This window comes from Lineus longissimus, chromosome 2 (genome assembly GCF_910592395.1).
Source record: "Lineus longissimus chromosome 2, tnLinLong1.2, whole genome shotgun sequence".
Lineage (NCBI taxonomy): Eukaryota > Metazoa > Nemertea > Pilidiophora > Heteronemertea > Lineidae > Lineus > Lineus longissimus.
In genome coordinates this window covers 5,901,613-5,918,108 of record NC_088309.1, presented here as the reverse complement: position 1 = coordinate 5,918,108, position 16,496 = coordinate 5,901,613, and the positions used below count along the sequence as shown (strand labels likewise).

At 43.8% G+C, this 16,496-nt stretch overlaps 1 protein-coding gene across 1 annotated transcript; it reads left to right on the top strand.

Moving 5' to 3' along the window:
* Positions 1 to 13,955: 13,955 nt before the first annotated feature.
* On the top strand, positions 13,956 to 16,112 carry LOC135483973 (nucleoprotein TPR-like). The gene has a single exon (XM_064765046.1). The coding sequence runs from the start codon at positions 13,956 to 13,958 to the stop codon at positions 16,110 to 16,112; it is 2,157 nt and encodes a 718-aa protein (XP_064621116.1).
* The last annotated feature ends 384 nt before the right edge of the window (positions 16,113 to 16,496 follow it).

Below are 16,496 nucleotides of genomic sequence, written 5' to 3'. Positions count from 1 at the left end.
ATATAACAACTTGATGAATAAATAAAACACGAGTTTGGGATTGACACGCGAGATAGCGAAAGACGTCGGCCTCATTCAATGTACAATCAATCAATTATGTCTTGCCACCTTTATTACTTGGCGTGACGTCATACTAATGCTGCTAACATGAATCTAAAACAGAGCATGTTTAAAAGATGAGACGACTGCTTTCGAAGGGACCGTTTCATAGTGAGATGATACTACGTGTACAGTTAACGAAGACCATGTTTCATCTCTCCTTCCATTCCCAATTCGCTCAGCAGGCTACAGAGACAGACTACATAGGGAAAGTCCTATAGTACGTACGTACTCCCTCCGCCTTTACGCATGCACCCATAACACTTGGGTACATACTCCATAAAAGATCATCAGTTGGTGGTATGTAGACTATAGCACTGCAAAAATGTCATGGTCATGCATAATAACCTACCTTAAGTGGGAAGACATGTTTTCAGAAAAAGACCGACCTTGTTTTTTGCTAAAAATAACCTGCCTGACCCTCAACTGAGTAAAACCGCCATTTTTAATTTTGAAAAAAAAAGAAGCCAACCTAACGCTTTGTTGACTGCAACAGTCAATCGTTAGTTGTTTGTGTCTTGTGGTTGATATGTAGACGTCCTATACTATTTATCGGTACTACTCTACACATCCCTGATGGTCGCTGCAACAAAACTCGTTCGTTTACAGGCACTTTACATCAGCTCCAAAGAGCATTCCTACAGCTCTGTTGGATATCATAAACGTTCACGAAACTAATCTTAATATCGCACCGCATGAACATCAATCAAAAGGGAGTTTACAGGCTGAGCCGTTATCTTCACAACATGCTCTACCAAAGCGTGTATCAATATTTAAACAAGGTTGTTCTAATTGCAAATATTGATACACGACTCGACATCACCTTATAAGATTGACTGAAGAGGTCACATCAGGTCGTATATCCCCAGAAAGAACAATATCCTCGATGAAAATTGTTGATAAATTTGGGTTCGGTTGGTAAATGCAGTAAGCTTTAATTTAGAAACCATTAAAATTAACACGAATTCGTCTAGCCCAAAACTGACAATTTTCGGATTTTCTCTAATCAAAATACTCCAATTAACTAAATGTTTCATTACCAGAGAATGACCAAGACACCGGGTTGAATCTAAGGAGGTCTAAACAGATAACCGCACTAGGATTGTCTCTTTTCAACCTGTTCTAATCAATCTCTATCGGAGAATGACCAGTTGAAGCTGAAGATTTCTGAACCGATTACTGCACTCCAGAGAGAAGAGGGAAAATGCGCCACAGGCAATTCTTTTGTTATATGCCCATGGACATACATAAATGTGGGACACTCGGGGCTCCAGTTCCAACATTTCAAAACAGCCCAATGTTTTGGGCTTATCGACAATTCAACATTTCACTCGTGACAGAAGAGGACGAGCCCTTATGGCAAATGACTCTCAATGCTCTCTCTGTTAACTGGCCGTGCTCTCCGCTGTTCCGACATGCCCGAGGACAGCTATGATGACATTGCACTGAACGTGCTAAATAGAATCAACCCACCTCAGCATAAGCTAAGAGGACACTGTTGTTGCATCCCACTGCCGGAAACGGACGTGGCTCTAGCGTAAGCGATCATTCCACCATCGATCCCCATGGGTCATTCCACTCATAACACACCTATATTGCCCGGCAAGCAACACATCAAAGTCGTTAAGCATTTGACATGGGATCCTTTGTAAACTTCCGTAACCGCGATATGCTATTAGGGATAATGTCAGATGATAGCGATGATCGTTTCTTTTGCGAAATATGCCAACATTTAAGGTTATACTGTTACCACAAAATTTTCGTGGGCGTATAATTTTGATGGGGGATTTTGCGAATGGCCTGCTTTCGCGAAAACAAATACTGGCAAAAAAAAATTTAATTGGAAAACTGAAGGAAATTTTTTAAATACCCGTTGATATTTTTATGTCTTTTTTTTCCTACATGTAGAGCCTGGATCAACTCAGATGCATACAATGATGCACGCAATGATGCACGCATTGATGATGTGGCTTCAAATCACATGATATGACATGAAGTAATCAAGGGACCTCCTCAGAAACCTTCTGGGCCATTTAATAAATGCACGACATTTGAAAAAATATCACACTGCTTTTGGCTGGCTGCATACAACAGGAAAACTCAATCTGCTCGAGAAATACACCAGCTGCACCGCATTTGACGCATCCTTTCAGCAAGCTTTATGACCCGACTTTTAACACACCATCCATCAGTCATTTCATAAGCTAGTCGATTTGCCAGATAATTAGAATCGGTAACTGCTCAATTGAAGAAAATCAATGGATCAGGCCATACACTGGGGATACACTATAACCGCTTGGTAAGTGGTTCGGTACGAAATTGCATCTCTGGCTGAAGAGCAGTGAACTCTTTATTACATGAAACTGGCATTTTGTATCAACTACATATTAGTTTTCCTCATTGTAGTGCAATGCAACCGATTCGTTCAGTGCTTATTATATTTCTAAAAGAGGAAAACGTGGTGCCTGACCAATCCGCCCGACATAAAATCCATCGTTTGTTGTCAGGCTCTACTTGACAAGTATAGTTGCAGGGTGAGCGAGTGTGTTCCATCTTGGCGTCAGTATGAAAGTCGCCCAAAACGACAAGAGCTTCAGCCATCCAGCTGAAATCGTAGTTGCTGTCATAGCAATAGCGAAATTTGTCTAAAATATTATCCACGATCAATTCTGAGAGCGATAACAAGGCAGTTTCAGACGTACAAACTACGATGGAGGTCATCACTTTTCTGATAAGCCACTGTGACATTACAGTCTTTGAAAAAGGGGTATATCGATATTTTCGGGCATGAAATGACATGCCTTTTGAAAGAGTGAATTTTGCCGATTTGTAATGATTTTTTTCGGTAACACGGGGTGGTAATCAAACGCGATTACATCCATAATAACAGACATCTGATAGCTAAATGCTGGCCGGTGTTGAAGTAGAAAATGTCTGACACAGTCGGACCCATCTGCTCAATCTGTTGGCATCATATAATAGTGTTTAGACGTCCATGCCGTTAGCCTTCCATTACTGTGGTGAAGCACCAAAATCCTGGCCGAATGCTCGGCGAGTCAATTTCAGGGTTCACCGAGTCGGTAATTTACGAGATCGGGAGATGACATCTTTAAGGGAGATTGATGTCTCCTCCAGCAACCAGTGGGCGTATGAGACACAGTGTATTACATCTCCATCCATGAATACCGGATACAATTATCACGTTGCCTCTTCCGATACCACGGTCGGACAGCCGATCACGCTGACACTCCAAGTGTCAGACAGGGGTAAATACAGCCCGATGATGCGTCACCTCATACTTCGCTGGACACGACCGGGCATGTTTGTTACTTCCAACTAAAATCTTTCAGTGGAAGAGTCTGCGGTACATTTCCTTTGATCCCCAAATCTTCGCAATTACGTTTCTACATGTATTAACACTACTTTGAGTCTTTTGATCAACTCCACGATCGGCAAAAGTTTCTTCGCCTCTTTCGTTGGTCAAGATACTTGTCGGTAAAATGGGCCGGTGTAACATCTGTGGTTGTTCCCCATGTGTCAGTGTTTCCAAACAATAGGCAGCTAGAGAGACCACGACTTTTCAATAGAGGGGATACACAGAAAAACTTGTCAATCTATTTTTGAGCGTTCCCAAACAATGAGGGGAAACACTCAAAAACAGAAACACTCAAAAACATTACACCGGTCTCGGTTTTTTCCTCTTGCAATGACTACAAAGACTCAAATAGATTCGGGCCGTGCCTGGTAAGCTCGGTCAGCTGGCGCCCAGTTACATCTACATTTGCGCAAAGAGTCCGCAGCCACCCTGGGTAATTACATTGGTAAGAAATTACCGCGTTTCATGAATAACTACTCCTGATAAAAGGTACTAGTATCCAACCTGTGGGGTATACTTTAATAACACGTCGTCTGCAATAAGGCCAGCTATCGTCAGAATTATGGCTTTCCTATGATGAGTCGTCTGCTCTTTTTCCAGGATAGACGAAATTAGCCTCACCTCTTGGATCGGCAATATCGCGGACCTATATTAAGGTGTATAGATTTATGTTTGTGGCCATATCCAGTATATACCACATGTATTGCCTGTCTGAAGCTGCGGACAATCGAGGTGGTGTGCCCTCATCATATTTCGTGTTCTTCCGTGACTACTTAAAACACATACGTGTAAATGTACATATCCTGAGCGAAGGAACAAGACGCCACAGCCACTGGTCAATAATTTTCTTATTTGTCATTTTGCTGTTAAGTCATGACCATTCGAGCAATGCCATGGGCGTCCGATGCCTACCGCGCACACTAACAAGCAATCCATTCACGATAATCTCACAATCGGCGATGACAATATGTCCTATTAGCTGATGGCATAAACACTAAAGCTGACACTGCCCAACAACAAATGACAATCGACTGGCTTATGATGACCGGCTTGGACACACTAATGATGCAGGAGGGACGATACTGGGAAACAACGGCCTGCAAACCTCGACGCTGGATCGTTAGTTTCTTCTTGTCTTCTTGTTCGGGACTTAAACTGGAGCATGTAAGAGGAGCATATGTCGCCAACAAGGTTTTTCGACTTCCTCCTCTCCTGGGAAATTATCTCATCTTGCTACCAGTTCATCCTTGTTCGGTGGATTGTCGAAAGGCTTGCAAAACCTGTCTCATCCTGTGCGGTGACAGATTATGACCAATCAAAATCCCCGTATGTGGTCATGCCCGTGCTGTCTGCGCCGAACAAGCATGATAGCTCTCTTCTGATTGGCCAATTGTCCTGTCAGGGAGTCCCAAATTGCTGCTTGGGGAAAGTGGTAAATGCAGAGTAAAACAAAATAGTCAATCCAATCTGGACTAAACCATATTCATGAATTTGTATTAACCGATAATCTGTTCCTGATGCTCCCAGATGCTTTATTCAGTTTTTCCATTACGATGTCAATATAGATCTGCAAATACAGCGCACTTTGCATAATAGGTTTCGAAATGAGCATCAGCACAATTTCTGTTTCACCGTGTTCGCCTTACGACAAACTAAGATGACGTTCAACGGATAAAACCATCTATCCGCTGAGTGAGACGTGTTCCGCTAATCTTGTAGACTGGTGTACTTAAAAAGAGATATTAGAAAATGCTATCGGCGGATTTCTCGCAAACGACAAAATGCATTTCATACAAGACATTGGAAAACTTAAGTTGATTTATCATGCTGCTTAAGCCCCTCAGATATACTGATATTCGTTAGGGAAGATAAATCGAGCGGTGACGGGTGAAATGAGGCGTTTTTTCGTCCATGTCGATGCAAGTTCATACTCTCCTTTCACTTGCATAAAGTCAGTGGCAAATATTCATCATATTCCACTTTGATAGTATTTTTACATGAATCATGGTGAATGAATAAGTATATTATCGGCTTAACGTTGCAGGTGTCTGTAATTCACAGAGCACTGTGAAGGTGGTACTTCCTTTCTGCTCCAACTTTCGAATGGGATCTAAGTGATGTTCGCTCTCTCCAACTCACCGCCAGGCTGGTCTTATAGATTCTCCCCGTTAGGTGGCACTCTGAAAGGATGATAATTATTCCTATTCAACATGGCGAGGGGTACACCGACCGTTGCAAGATTTCTCAATCTGATGGGATCATTACGCCAAATGTTCCCCCACATCTGCCTTATATACCTCTCCAATCCACTTAATGTCACTTCAAAGCTCTGGCCTTATTACATCTGACATCTTAAATCAAATAGAAACGAACAAAGCATCAAGTCCTCTCTAGAAATCGTGAATCTAATGAAAAATCGCTCCGAATGACACGAATATTTTTGCCTCTAAAGTTTTTTTCTCCTGAGTTATTTTCAGCGCGTTGCTCAATCGTTATCTCGAGTGTCTGATTAGAGCGCATTTGAGATCTGATGAGTCGCCTCGCACGTAACTTCTCAAGATGTCATTGGCCGAATGACAAATATCTCCCTCTAATTTGTTGGAGTTGCTGAGCAAGCCGACAAACATCTTTAAGAATTTGTAACACCATAAAATTTGAAAAAACACACACGATAGTTTCCTTATTAACGATCAGCTAAACGTCTCATTTGCAGCTTTGATGAGAGAAATTCTTCTTACGGAATATCCTCCAGGCATTTCCAAAAGACTTACGCACACTCTGCTTCTGAAAGTTTTCGAATAATAAGAAGCAGATGATTTGGCAGCAAATATTTTCAATTGAGAGTACTGGGAAGTGCGCATGCCAGTGGTAATGTTAACAACTTTGATGATGATGGCGTGAGAACACCCACCATTGGTAGTTGTGAGAATCCAACACGGCTTGTGATTTCTACAATTAACAAAATATTTCGCACTTAATAAATGAAGTTCTCATGCCGATGGTAGGTAAAAAAAATCAGTGGTAGGGCAGAATGAAAAAGATGACTTGCTAATCTTATTAAACACCGGCAGTAAACGAGGAAAATATCGATTAGGAATGGCGCTATCGATGTCATTACTCTTCTGCCGATTGGGAGAAACTGTTAGTATGTTATTGGCTGTAACTATGGAAATGCGTCACCAGATCTATCTCTTCTGTAATTAAATTATTGTTAAAAATACACGTAGTCATTGAATTTGTAGTTTGCTTGATGTCAGTGGTATTGGCAGCCGTGAAGGGTTCACGGCAACACTGCTTGAAAAAAATGTCAAAATTGATGAGAATCACGGTGCTTTGTGTTTATTTTTATCTCAGGGGTTTGCAACTCATGTATGAATTATTCCTCCAAAATCTACAAGTGATCGAACAAAGACATACTCTCTAACAGGGGCATTGCACTCGCGGGAAGCGGGTGCCGTAGTGCTTAGAGTGCAGAACGTCTGGTTACACCATCAGTCACAGAATCCGTGCATTTGGTCGGCAAACAGAAAAACTCCATGGAGAGAGAAAGGGTGATCACTCGTGTCGTACAGTCTGGTTACTTTAGTCCGTATAGGAAATGATTGCCACAAGGACTTAATGAACCGAGCAACACAATTAGTCAAGGCTTTCAAGCGCCAGATGAGAGAAGTGTGTGATCAGTCGGCTGATAATTGGCTCTCTTCTCAACAGGCCAGGCTGTAAGGAGAATGTTACACAGGTATTAACTATAACGGACATTGGGCACATGGACAATTAATTCATTAAGAGCCATGAAAGGCATTTGCTGCTTACACATCTATTGGTTATGCACCGACATCTGTTGGTTGTTTTTTGGGCTGATAAAGCTTGGTAGCTAGTTGCTTCATTGTCAGCCATTTGTTGCTCATTACTTACAGAGAGATATTTGGCACTTTCATGATATGACTTCTATATCATCCAGTCGGTGTAATTACAGAAAGAGCACGTTGCCTTTATCATCCGATAGCTATTGGCTCCTCAGTAAGTGGACCGAGCAACACAATTAGTCAAGGCTTCTGCGCGAAAGATGGGAGAATTGTGTGATCAGCCAGTATTTGCTTTCATCTTGCTCTGTTACTGATCCAAGCTGTAAAAAGGCTGTTGACGAAGGATATTGGACAGTCATGGCCAATAAATTCATTAAGAGCTACGAAATGCATTTGTTCCTTAAAAATATATTGGTTATTGACCGACATCGATTGATTGGGTAGGTGTTCCGTGGCATAGATATTCGACCCTTTGGCGCTACCTTTTGAGCACATTGATTGTGTTTTATCATATTATTATTGGTGTTGTTTCGTGAATTCTAAGCTGCTGGTTCTTATTGAATCCTTTACATTGGTTGCATAAGATAACTATCGTTGCTTCTGGTCCAAAGAAGTACTGCAATTTAATCGTTACGTCAGTGTTTGCATCCAGTTGTTGTTAGGAGCTGAGACCCCCGGCAAAGCTTTCAACTGGTCACCATGGATTCGTAGGTTGTTTTTGTACAGCATATGCGGAATGCCAGAGGATGCGCTATTATTATACTAAAAGGGTGGCGGATTTGGCAATGTTCGATATCCACTATTGTTCAGACAATATGAAAGCCTAAACTTTTTTCAGCTGTTTTATTGTCTGGTCGTGTTTCTAACCAAACGGAAGGGACCTATGAAAGAAGGTATGATGACAACCTGCTTTCAGGATTCTCACTTGACGACTTTTTGTTCAACAAATGCTGAACAACTATACTCACCTATCTATGTGATCATCTTTCTTTATGTTGCCACATTGCAATTAAAACGTCGTCACCAATGCAATAAACTTACGCGAATTATGGGGGATTACTAACGATCGTTAAAGCATTCATGGGGTTCGAAAAGCGGATTACCAGCATCCCTACAGCGATGCGATACGACGTGGACATGTATAACGTCAGCAAATTAGGGAAAGGATGGGACGCCATGCATGCGTTCATCGTATTTTCTTGTGGCTGTTGGTCATCAGTGATACCTCCCTTTGAAAACATGCACTGACACGAGCGTTATGTGCATGTACTATAGTGAGGTATTGTTCCTCGTATTTAGAGCCATTTGTACGTGAATGTAAGTGACCTAATGCATGCATTCCGTAGGGGAATGGCATCTCGATCAGATCTTTCAGATTCAGTAAATGTAGTTGAACTGTTGCTGGAAACGCTTTGCCTGTCCTGAAAAAGAACACACCTCAATATTGCCAGTGATATGTTTCAGGCACAAAAATCCACCGAGTAATTGCTTTCGACACATTTTATACCAACCAAAGAGGTTATGGTTGACGAATCCATGAAACCATACTCATCGCGCCCGTCAAACTATTGCATTGGTAGATTTTGTGACCGAACTTCGCTATGACATACGTGAGTAGCTTGGTTAGCGTTACTTTGCAATAGAAACCAAGTTGTCTTGGCAAACCATGCTCTAGCAGCCTTGGATACCATGATTCCCTTCGGCCACCGCCGCGATAACAATCCCAACAATGTGGGTTCTAGATGCTGGATAGAAGAGTATCCATGGGGCTAAATCTGGTGTGGAAGGTTAAGATTGGCCTCAACTACCAAATACCAAATGCCTGAGGATACCTAACCCACTTCGCTATATATACTTAGTATATACGTATGCTAAATGTGGGGCAAACAGAAATGACGCAATTTGAAGTCGCCGTGCAACTGCCCGTTGATGTTGGATGCAGCAAATTAACTTCCGTTCTCAAGTATGGCCACTCAGCAGCCTCATACACAATCATGGCCATGCTTTCCTCGCCGAACAGGCCGTAAGGTGACTTCTGATTGGCCAGTAACTGGATCATAGCTTTTGAACAGGAGCTTTTGAACCAGATGAAACTACGCATTCAGTTGAATATTGCAAATGGCGCAGACACCGAGCTTCGTGTTTTACGTACACGCGACAATGTACATTGGTAACTGTGGTTGAATACGTTTTGTTGCCGGAGGTTAGCAGAGGAGCAGCAAAATGAAAGATTTAATCTTTAACCGGCTTGGAGTGAAATCGATATACTGTGCATGCGACCGGACCCGTGTTACTTACTTAACACTAAATTTCGACCCGAGTTCCACTCCTGGAGCATCGAAGGGTATAGTAGAATGTGGTGCCGCCATATTGCTCGCAGAGTTCGGCAACCCGAGAGGATTTTGTACTTCGATTGGAAACCCTGGACCCGCGCAAACAAACGAAATTTGTCAACACTCTACTTCTACATCTTTACAAATTGTCGGTAATTGCACAATTCTCTCTTTTTTATGTGTCTGCCTCAGCAAAGAAAGCTACCCAGTAACAAGTATAGCCACGGAGAATTGGTGTAGGCATGCATCTGGGGACGGCATCATCGTTAATTGGATGTCACTGCAAGAGTACACGGAACTCGTAAATCTTGATTACTTTAATTATCAACAATCAGTAAGCTCATTGCAGTAGGCAATCGAGGTTTGCTGTCGAGGTTGGTTGGTCCACAGTACTACAATATTTTCCCGAACAACTCATGTGCTCCTACGCGTACTCGTCATGATCAAAATGGTGGCGTGATAAAACGGCTATTTCGATGACAGTAATTGAATCTAAATCATCTTTGTTAATGAAAACAACAAATTTATGGGTTTAGTGCTCCGAAATATGCTTTAAATGGCCATTTTAATTACCGGTACTTGCTATCTTTTTAAAGCACACCTGTGTCACGGTGCCACAGTATCTTCGCGAGTGGCGACTTTGAAATTGCCTTGAATATTAACCGCGAACCTAACCAGTCTATAGTTGCTGAGCGACGAATTGCAAGCTCCCATTCAGCTCATTCGAAAGTTGCAGTTAAAGTTACTGAAAGGTTGGTTGATTGAAGCCAGTAGTGGTGCATGTCTTTTCGTTTTTTGGTGCGTACAATGATTTGTCGGGCAAGTGATGTTTCGAGCAAACAGTCCAATCTCGGTTGGGTATTACTACATTAGCCGTGTCATCTAGCGCTAAACAACCGATAAAACCTGACGCCAAGTTAATCACCCTTCTTTACGAGCGAAACATCCTATGATAAACCTGGCGCTGCGATATCTAAATGACCGACTCTCGTTCCTGGGTGATTCTGGACACCTTTGTTTCCCTTATAGGCAATTTCGTAATCGTCAAAGTGCATTCAATGTCACGAATGTTAGACAGTAAAAATAATATCCGACGATAAATAGTTCCAGTCAAAATACTGATTCCCTCAAAGCTGATTCAGTGTAAGGCATTGCAGGCTCGACAGAATAAAACACTGTATCACTAGAAACATTTAAAGCGAGATTCTTCAAGAAGCATTCTGGCGGGCGGATCGACCCTGATCCACACCCGCGAAACACCTCTGGTGCCGGCCAAACATATGCCTGTCTCGTCAAACGGGAGACCGACCTCAAAATTTGATTAGGTAGGGGAATTAACGGTCAACTGCCATATGTCTCGTATGTACTTCTGCCGTAAAATGCATTTGGAGGCCACACGACATTGTACCAATAACCACTTCGTCTCACGAAGTGATCATTTTACCAGCAGATGCGGTCGATGTGAGCTGCTTCATACTCGACAGAGCAAACATCGACAACCCATCAAGCGGTCATTGGCAAACGTATTCCCCAAGGGCTACTGAATTAACCTTGTGGCAGGTCATGCGGCTTTCCGTAAAAACGTGATTGGTGAGCTAAAGTTTGCTTGGCCACATCAACTGAATCAGGCAGGTGCGGCAGCCGAAATTTTCTGATTCTGACGAAGTTACTTCAACCATGCAACATTTGTGAATTACATGTCATCGTACGTATATACATTGCCGGGTACATATAACCGGCGACTTCGTCAAAGTTTTGGCGTTCGAAACTCTTTATCCTAATTTATATCACGTCCCAGGTTGGAGTTTATGTTGGTGTTGTTGTAAAGGCCTGAGCAAAGGTGTTGATGAATTGACGAGTGATAATGACATCTGACATGAACTGCGAGACTATTACCATACGGCAATGGATACATGCACGCTCAGGATGGAGTTCGCCGCCTAATGGATAAGACTATATCTTTTTCAACGTACTTCTAATTACATTTAGGTCTTTTTCCTCTTCTGCGTTCGATGTTGACCATCATACCGTCTATAGCAATCACAAAGACAAGATCATCCAGCAACGGCTTAGTCGTCTGGCCGCGCCTTACGTCTTTTGGCTGAGCAATCGGGGCACGTATCAAATTCGTGTGCTATTGATTTTCGCGATTCAATACGTACATGTAAAGAAGGAGAAGGAGGTTTCTGACGATCGAATTCTGACCTTACCGAGGTATTCCCTACGAAGCTTTCTCTGTACGGTCATGTATATCGAAGCCCGTTGCCTGAGAGCTAAGCACCGTAAACATGCAGGGCCCCACCGTATGACGTTTGTAGAAATTGCCCCAGCGCGGCAACAGAAGTAGCCAAGCGACCCAAGACAAAATACTAAATCGATATCTCGTATGTTTACCGATAATAGAAAGCCGCTTTCATCCTATCCGGGGACAGATGTCACCTCATCTAAGCCCTTCAGGTGATGATTATCATATTGCAGCCAATTGCTTTAACCCCCTCTTGGAGACTGAAGGGTTGACACGACCGACGAGATAATTGCTGAATCAAACACAACCCCAGGACCCTAACTGTATAGTGACCCAAAGACTACCAATTCGCCCCCTCCAGCTCTGGCTTTTTGTTCCCCTTTAAAGTAACTTCATAAACTGCAAGAGGGAACATCGCAGAAGTTGTCGCCATACAAAGCTGGTTATCCAAATTCACAATTTGATACAAGATTAAGCAAGCTTATTCGCTAGACGAATCCTAAACGCGACCTTATATCAGACGCAGCTGTGCTATTCTCAACCAAGATGAAGTGAAATTTCAACCCGACTTGATCCACTAACGGGAATTGGACTGTCGTCACAGATGGTTATTGTTACGATCGAGGACAATGTAAGCTGTGCGAAAGCCCAGAGAAGGCTAATGCGAAATTCGAAACACAAAATGCGAGTTACGAGTTACTGGTTACTAGATAAGATACGAAATGAGAGTTTTGAATTAGTAGTAACGAGTTGCGAGTTACGAGTAGCGATCAACGGTCAGCGCATGAGCTTGGACCCGACCGCAGTTGAATTTTGAAGTGACGCTTTAGTTTGTATAGTACGGTGGTCTCAAAAAGTGTCTTGCCTTGAAAAAGGCATCCATAAACGTTCAATGTTCAGCAACGCGAACCGGCGAAAGAAAAGCTGGACACTTCTGGATATCTTTCCGCCAATTCGCCACGATATGTGTCTGGTTGATACCATACGATTTATGACTGCCCAAGCAAAACAGGTAATATCCATGAGCGCGGCAGTTGTATCAACATACGTATTTCGGAAAACCTGGTGCGTCTGATAAATACTCAAGCGATGCCATTGACGTAAGCGCGACATATATTTGCCTTAATGTGTCATATAAAAACAGTTAGCGTTATTTCTGACAGAATTCTGCATGCTGAAAGCGACGCCGGGTGTTTTCTTAGGCTATTTGTCAAATGTTCTCACCATCTGTTTTCACGAATGTGGTATCTCGTACCCTAGAAATGAATAATGGCACGTGCATAGGTCCCTCGGGCAATGACATCATTTAAGAGAGGTTTTACTGCTCTACCTCCGATGAGCAAGCATCCGATTCCAGCCTGTCTATCGTAAATATGTCCTGAAACCATCGGACTATTATCTTTTCGAAGGCACACTTCGGCCACTCGCCTCCTACGTAATATGTACACTACCCGGCCATTTCTCTAGCTATCATCAGGCACGGATTAAAACATGCTTGGGAGAAAATGAAAGCAATTTGCCGTGTAGTTATCCGCCATTGCCAGCATGCTGTAGTTAATCAAGAAACACAGAATTAAGCTGAGCTCACGATCGGAGAGAAGTAATTAGCTTGTAGCCGTTTTCCGTTGACACTCGTGCACAAAAGCGGAGAAATTTCAAATATCATCGCTAATACATGTACTTTGGAAAAAAGTCTGTGCCAGCAGCAGACACAAAGCTATGACCCTTCTTCTGTAGTGATTAGGCAAGAACAACCACTTCGACCGCTTCCATCATCCGTCCTGCGATGTCGCCGACCGCACCAGCGGCTTTGTCTACCATTGATACGAGATCAGCGTCAACTTTCTGATGAATTCTAGACGCTTCCTTTCAATTACCATGTTTTAATTTGAACGGTACTCGTTGCCAAATGCAACTCTGTACAACTCTCGAATAAACTCTGACGCTGAACAAAGATTTCAAGATGGCGGCAGAGCTAGTCGATCTTCAAGGACCGGTGTTAGTTTTCTTCGGATAACCCAACATAGCGAGGACTATCTTACCCGTTTTCAACCGGAATATAAACAACTAGAGGTGAGGAATCTAATGATGTCACAATGAGTTTTGAGAGCAACGCAGATCTCACGCCAGAAGGACTTTCAAGGGAGTTAAATTCTCCTTCGGTTTCCTCACAGGCATCCATGTTGTCCGACAATGGCGAAAGTGGCGATATACCCGCTGATCAGGCCTGGTACGGCCACTTTCAAGGAGAACTCTCAAACCTCCCTAAAGACTCGTACGTCGAAAGATTACTCGAGCTGACAGGAGAGAACACTGTGCAGATAGATCTGTTTAGATCATGGCTGTCCGATAAGGCTAAAGCAGCCCGGCCAGACGATTGTCCGACTTCCGAACCCATCAAACGCAAAAGCACCAAGGGTGGTGGGACCAAGCACGTCAAAAATGCTAATGACTGTTATTTGCTCCAGTCTTTCTTGGACGGGGCCACAGTTCACGATATTTATGAGGTTTATCGCTCGCATAGCAGAGGTTCAACCCCTGCGGATATCAATAGAAGGCAGCTGATCCTCGACCAAGCCATACGCCATGTCCGAATCGCGCCTGCCAACTCATGCGCTACCAGTGTAGATGTACATGAGCAAGGTGTTGAAGTGGAAACCGATCAGGAAACCTCAAACATTCGCATAACCGCAAATACTAATCCAGTGCATGGCCCAAAGCTTCTCTCAATGGCGGACATTTGCGCGTGTGTGTGTAGGCTTGAAAATGACATGGCTTCTTTCAAAAACACTCATAGCGATCCCGCGCTTGAGCTCGAACAGTATAAAGAGCTTAATAAAGCAGTGTCACACGATTTTAATGCAAACAAAGTCAAACTTGCAGAACTTACTGCAACTGTCTCAAGGCTCGATGCTGAAAATGGTAACCTGCAAGCGCAGGTCACTAATCTGCACCGGGAAAAGGATGAAAAAGACCACGCAACTCTGAACGATCCGATCACCGATATCGTTGCGCTGAAAGAATCTGTGGGCTCGTTTGAGACAGAACTGAACCGAATTCGGGATAAAGTTACTGATTCTCAAGAGCCAGACAAAATCTCGAATCGAGGCAAAACGTTCGTTAAACAGACAAAATCCGATATCGCTTCCGTACTTGCTAGGATGGAGGCCTGTGAAGCAGCGTACGAAGGCCTTCAAGCTGCCCTAAAGGAGCACCAGCAGGAGTACTCCTCGTTAAAGGCAGAGTGCCACAAACTGCAAAGGGATCTCAGTGACACGCGTTCGGAGTTGTCGGATGCGAGCCGGAAACGCGAGGCCCTAGCTAAGGATAACGAGAGGCTGCGGGGTAAATGTGAGACCTTTGAGAATCTGCCGAAAGAATTCAAGGAGGTGAAAATTGCTTTTGAGCGCATAAAGGATACGCGCGACTCGGGTGTGGCCAAGTTGCGCAATGACGTCAAACAGGTAAAAACGGACGTCAAAAACACCGAGACTATCTTGAATGAACTTGACTCTAAATTCAAAGATCTGCGCAAAGGGCTTGACGCAGTCAAGTCCAAGGCCTCTGATACCGAAAGGAAAGTAGCAAACGAATTGAAGTCCCAAAAGGATAGCTATGCTACTCGTACCCGCAATGAGCAACATAAGGATGCCAGCGCACAAACGGTCGCGGGAAACCAGCCATCCACTCGTGTCAAAGGCACTCAACCTCTCGGTGATGCATCAGCGGTCCACCATTCAGAACGAGCAGCCTTGGCCAGGAGGGCTGAGCAAGGGATCCCCCCGCCCCAGCAAGTTGAACGAATGGGGGCCCAACCCCAGCATATCGAACGGATGATCACCCCCACTACCCAGCAAACTGAACGAGCGGTCCCTCCACCCAAGCAAATTGAAACAGTCGTCTTCTCCAATCAGTGCATGGTAAAGAACAGACCGAACCCGGATATCGACTCTGGGGTAGATAGCTACAGAACGAACGAGCAGGGCTGCGGGGAATTCACTGGCGTGACCAGAAAACCTCGACGGCGGAGGGCGCCCCTATTCGTGGGGTTCATCTCGCCCCGGACCACCGTTGACTCAATACTTAGGTTCTTAGTTGGTCACAAAGTGAGCGAGCCGCACGTTAGACTCATGAAAAGCAAAATTAGAGGCACCCAGTCAGCTAAAGTCATTGTTGACCTACAGGACAAGGACATGTTGCTCCATGAGGACTTCTGGCCAGCCGGTGTCCTCTGTCGGGAGTGGATGGATTAGACAATCGTTTCATGGATAGCTCGTCTCGTAACCTATCTCTTGCGTGCTGGAATGCGCGTGGCATAATGTCCGGGTCACTATATGTGGACAAACTGCTCACCTCCCGGAATCTCGACATTTTGGGAATCTCAGAACACTGGCTATATCCTGACTCGGCCCAGTTCTTAGAGTCCGTTAACAATGATTTTTCTGCTTATGTAGTCTGTGATAAAGACCTATTTATCTCCGATAAGGTGCGCCGTGGTAAAGGTGGTGTGGCCCTCCTATGGCGCAAGGATCTTACACCCTCTATCACCGGCCTGCACCTGGATAGCGATAGAACAGTGGGAATATCACTGAGTATTACGGGGTATAGGATGATCACAATCATTGTGGCTTACCTCC

Coding starts and splice junctions, on each gene's coding strand:
- LOC135483973 (XM_064765046.1), top strand. CDS start 13,956: ATGAGTTTTGAGAGCAACGCAGATCTCACGCCAGAAGGACTTTCAAGG.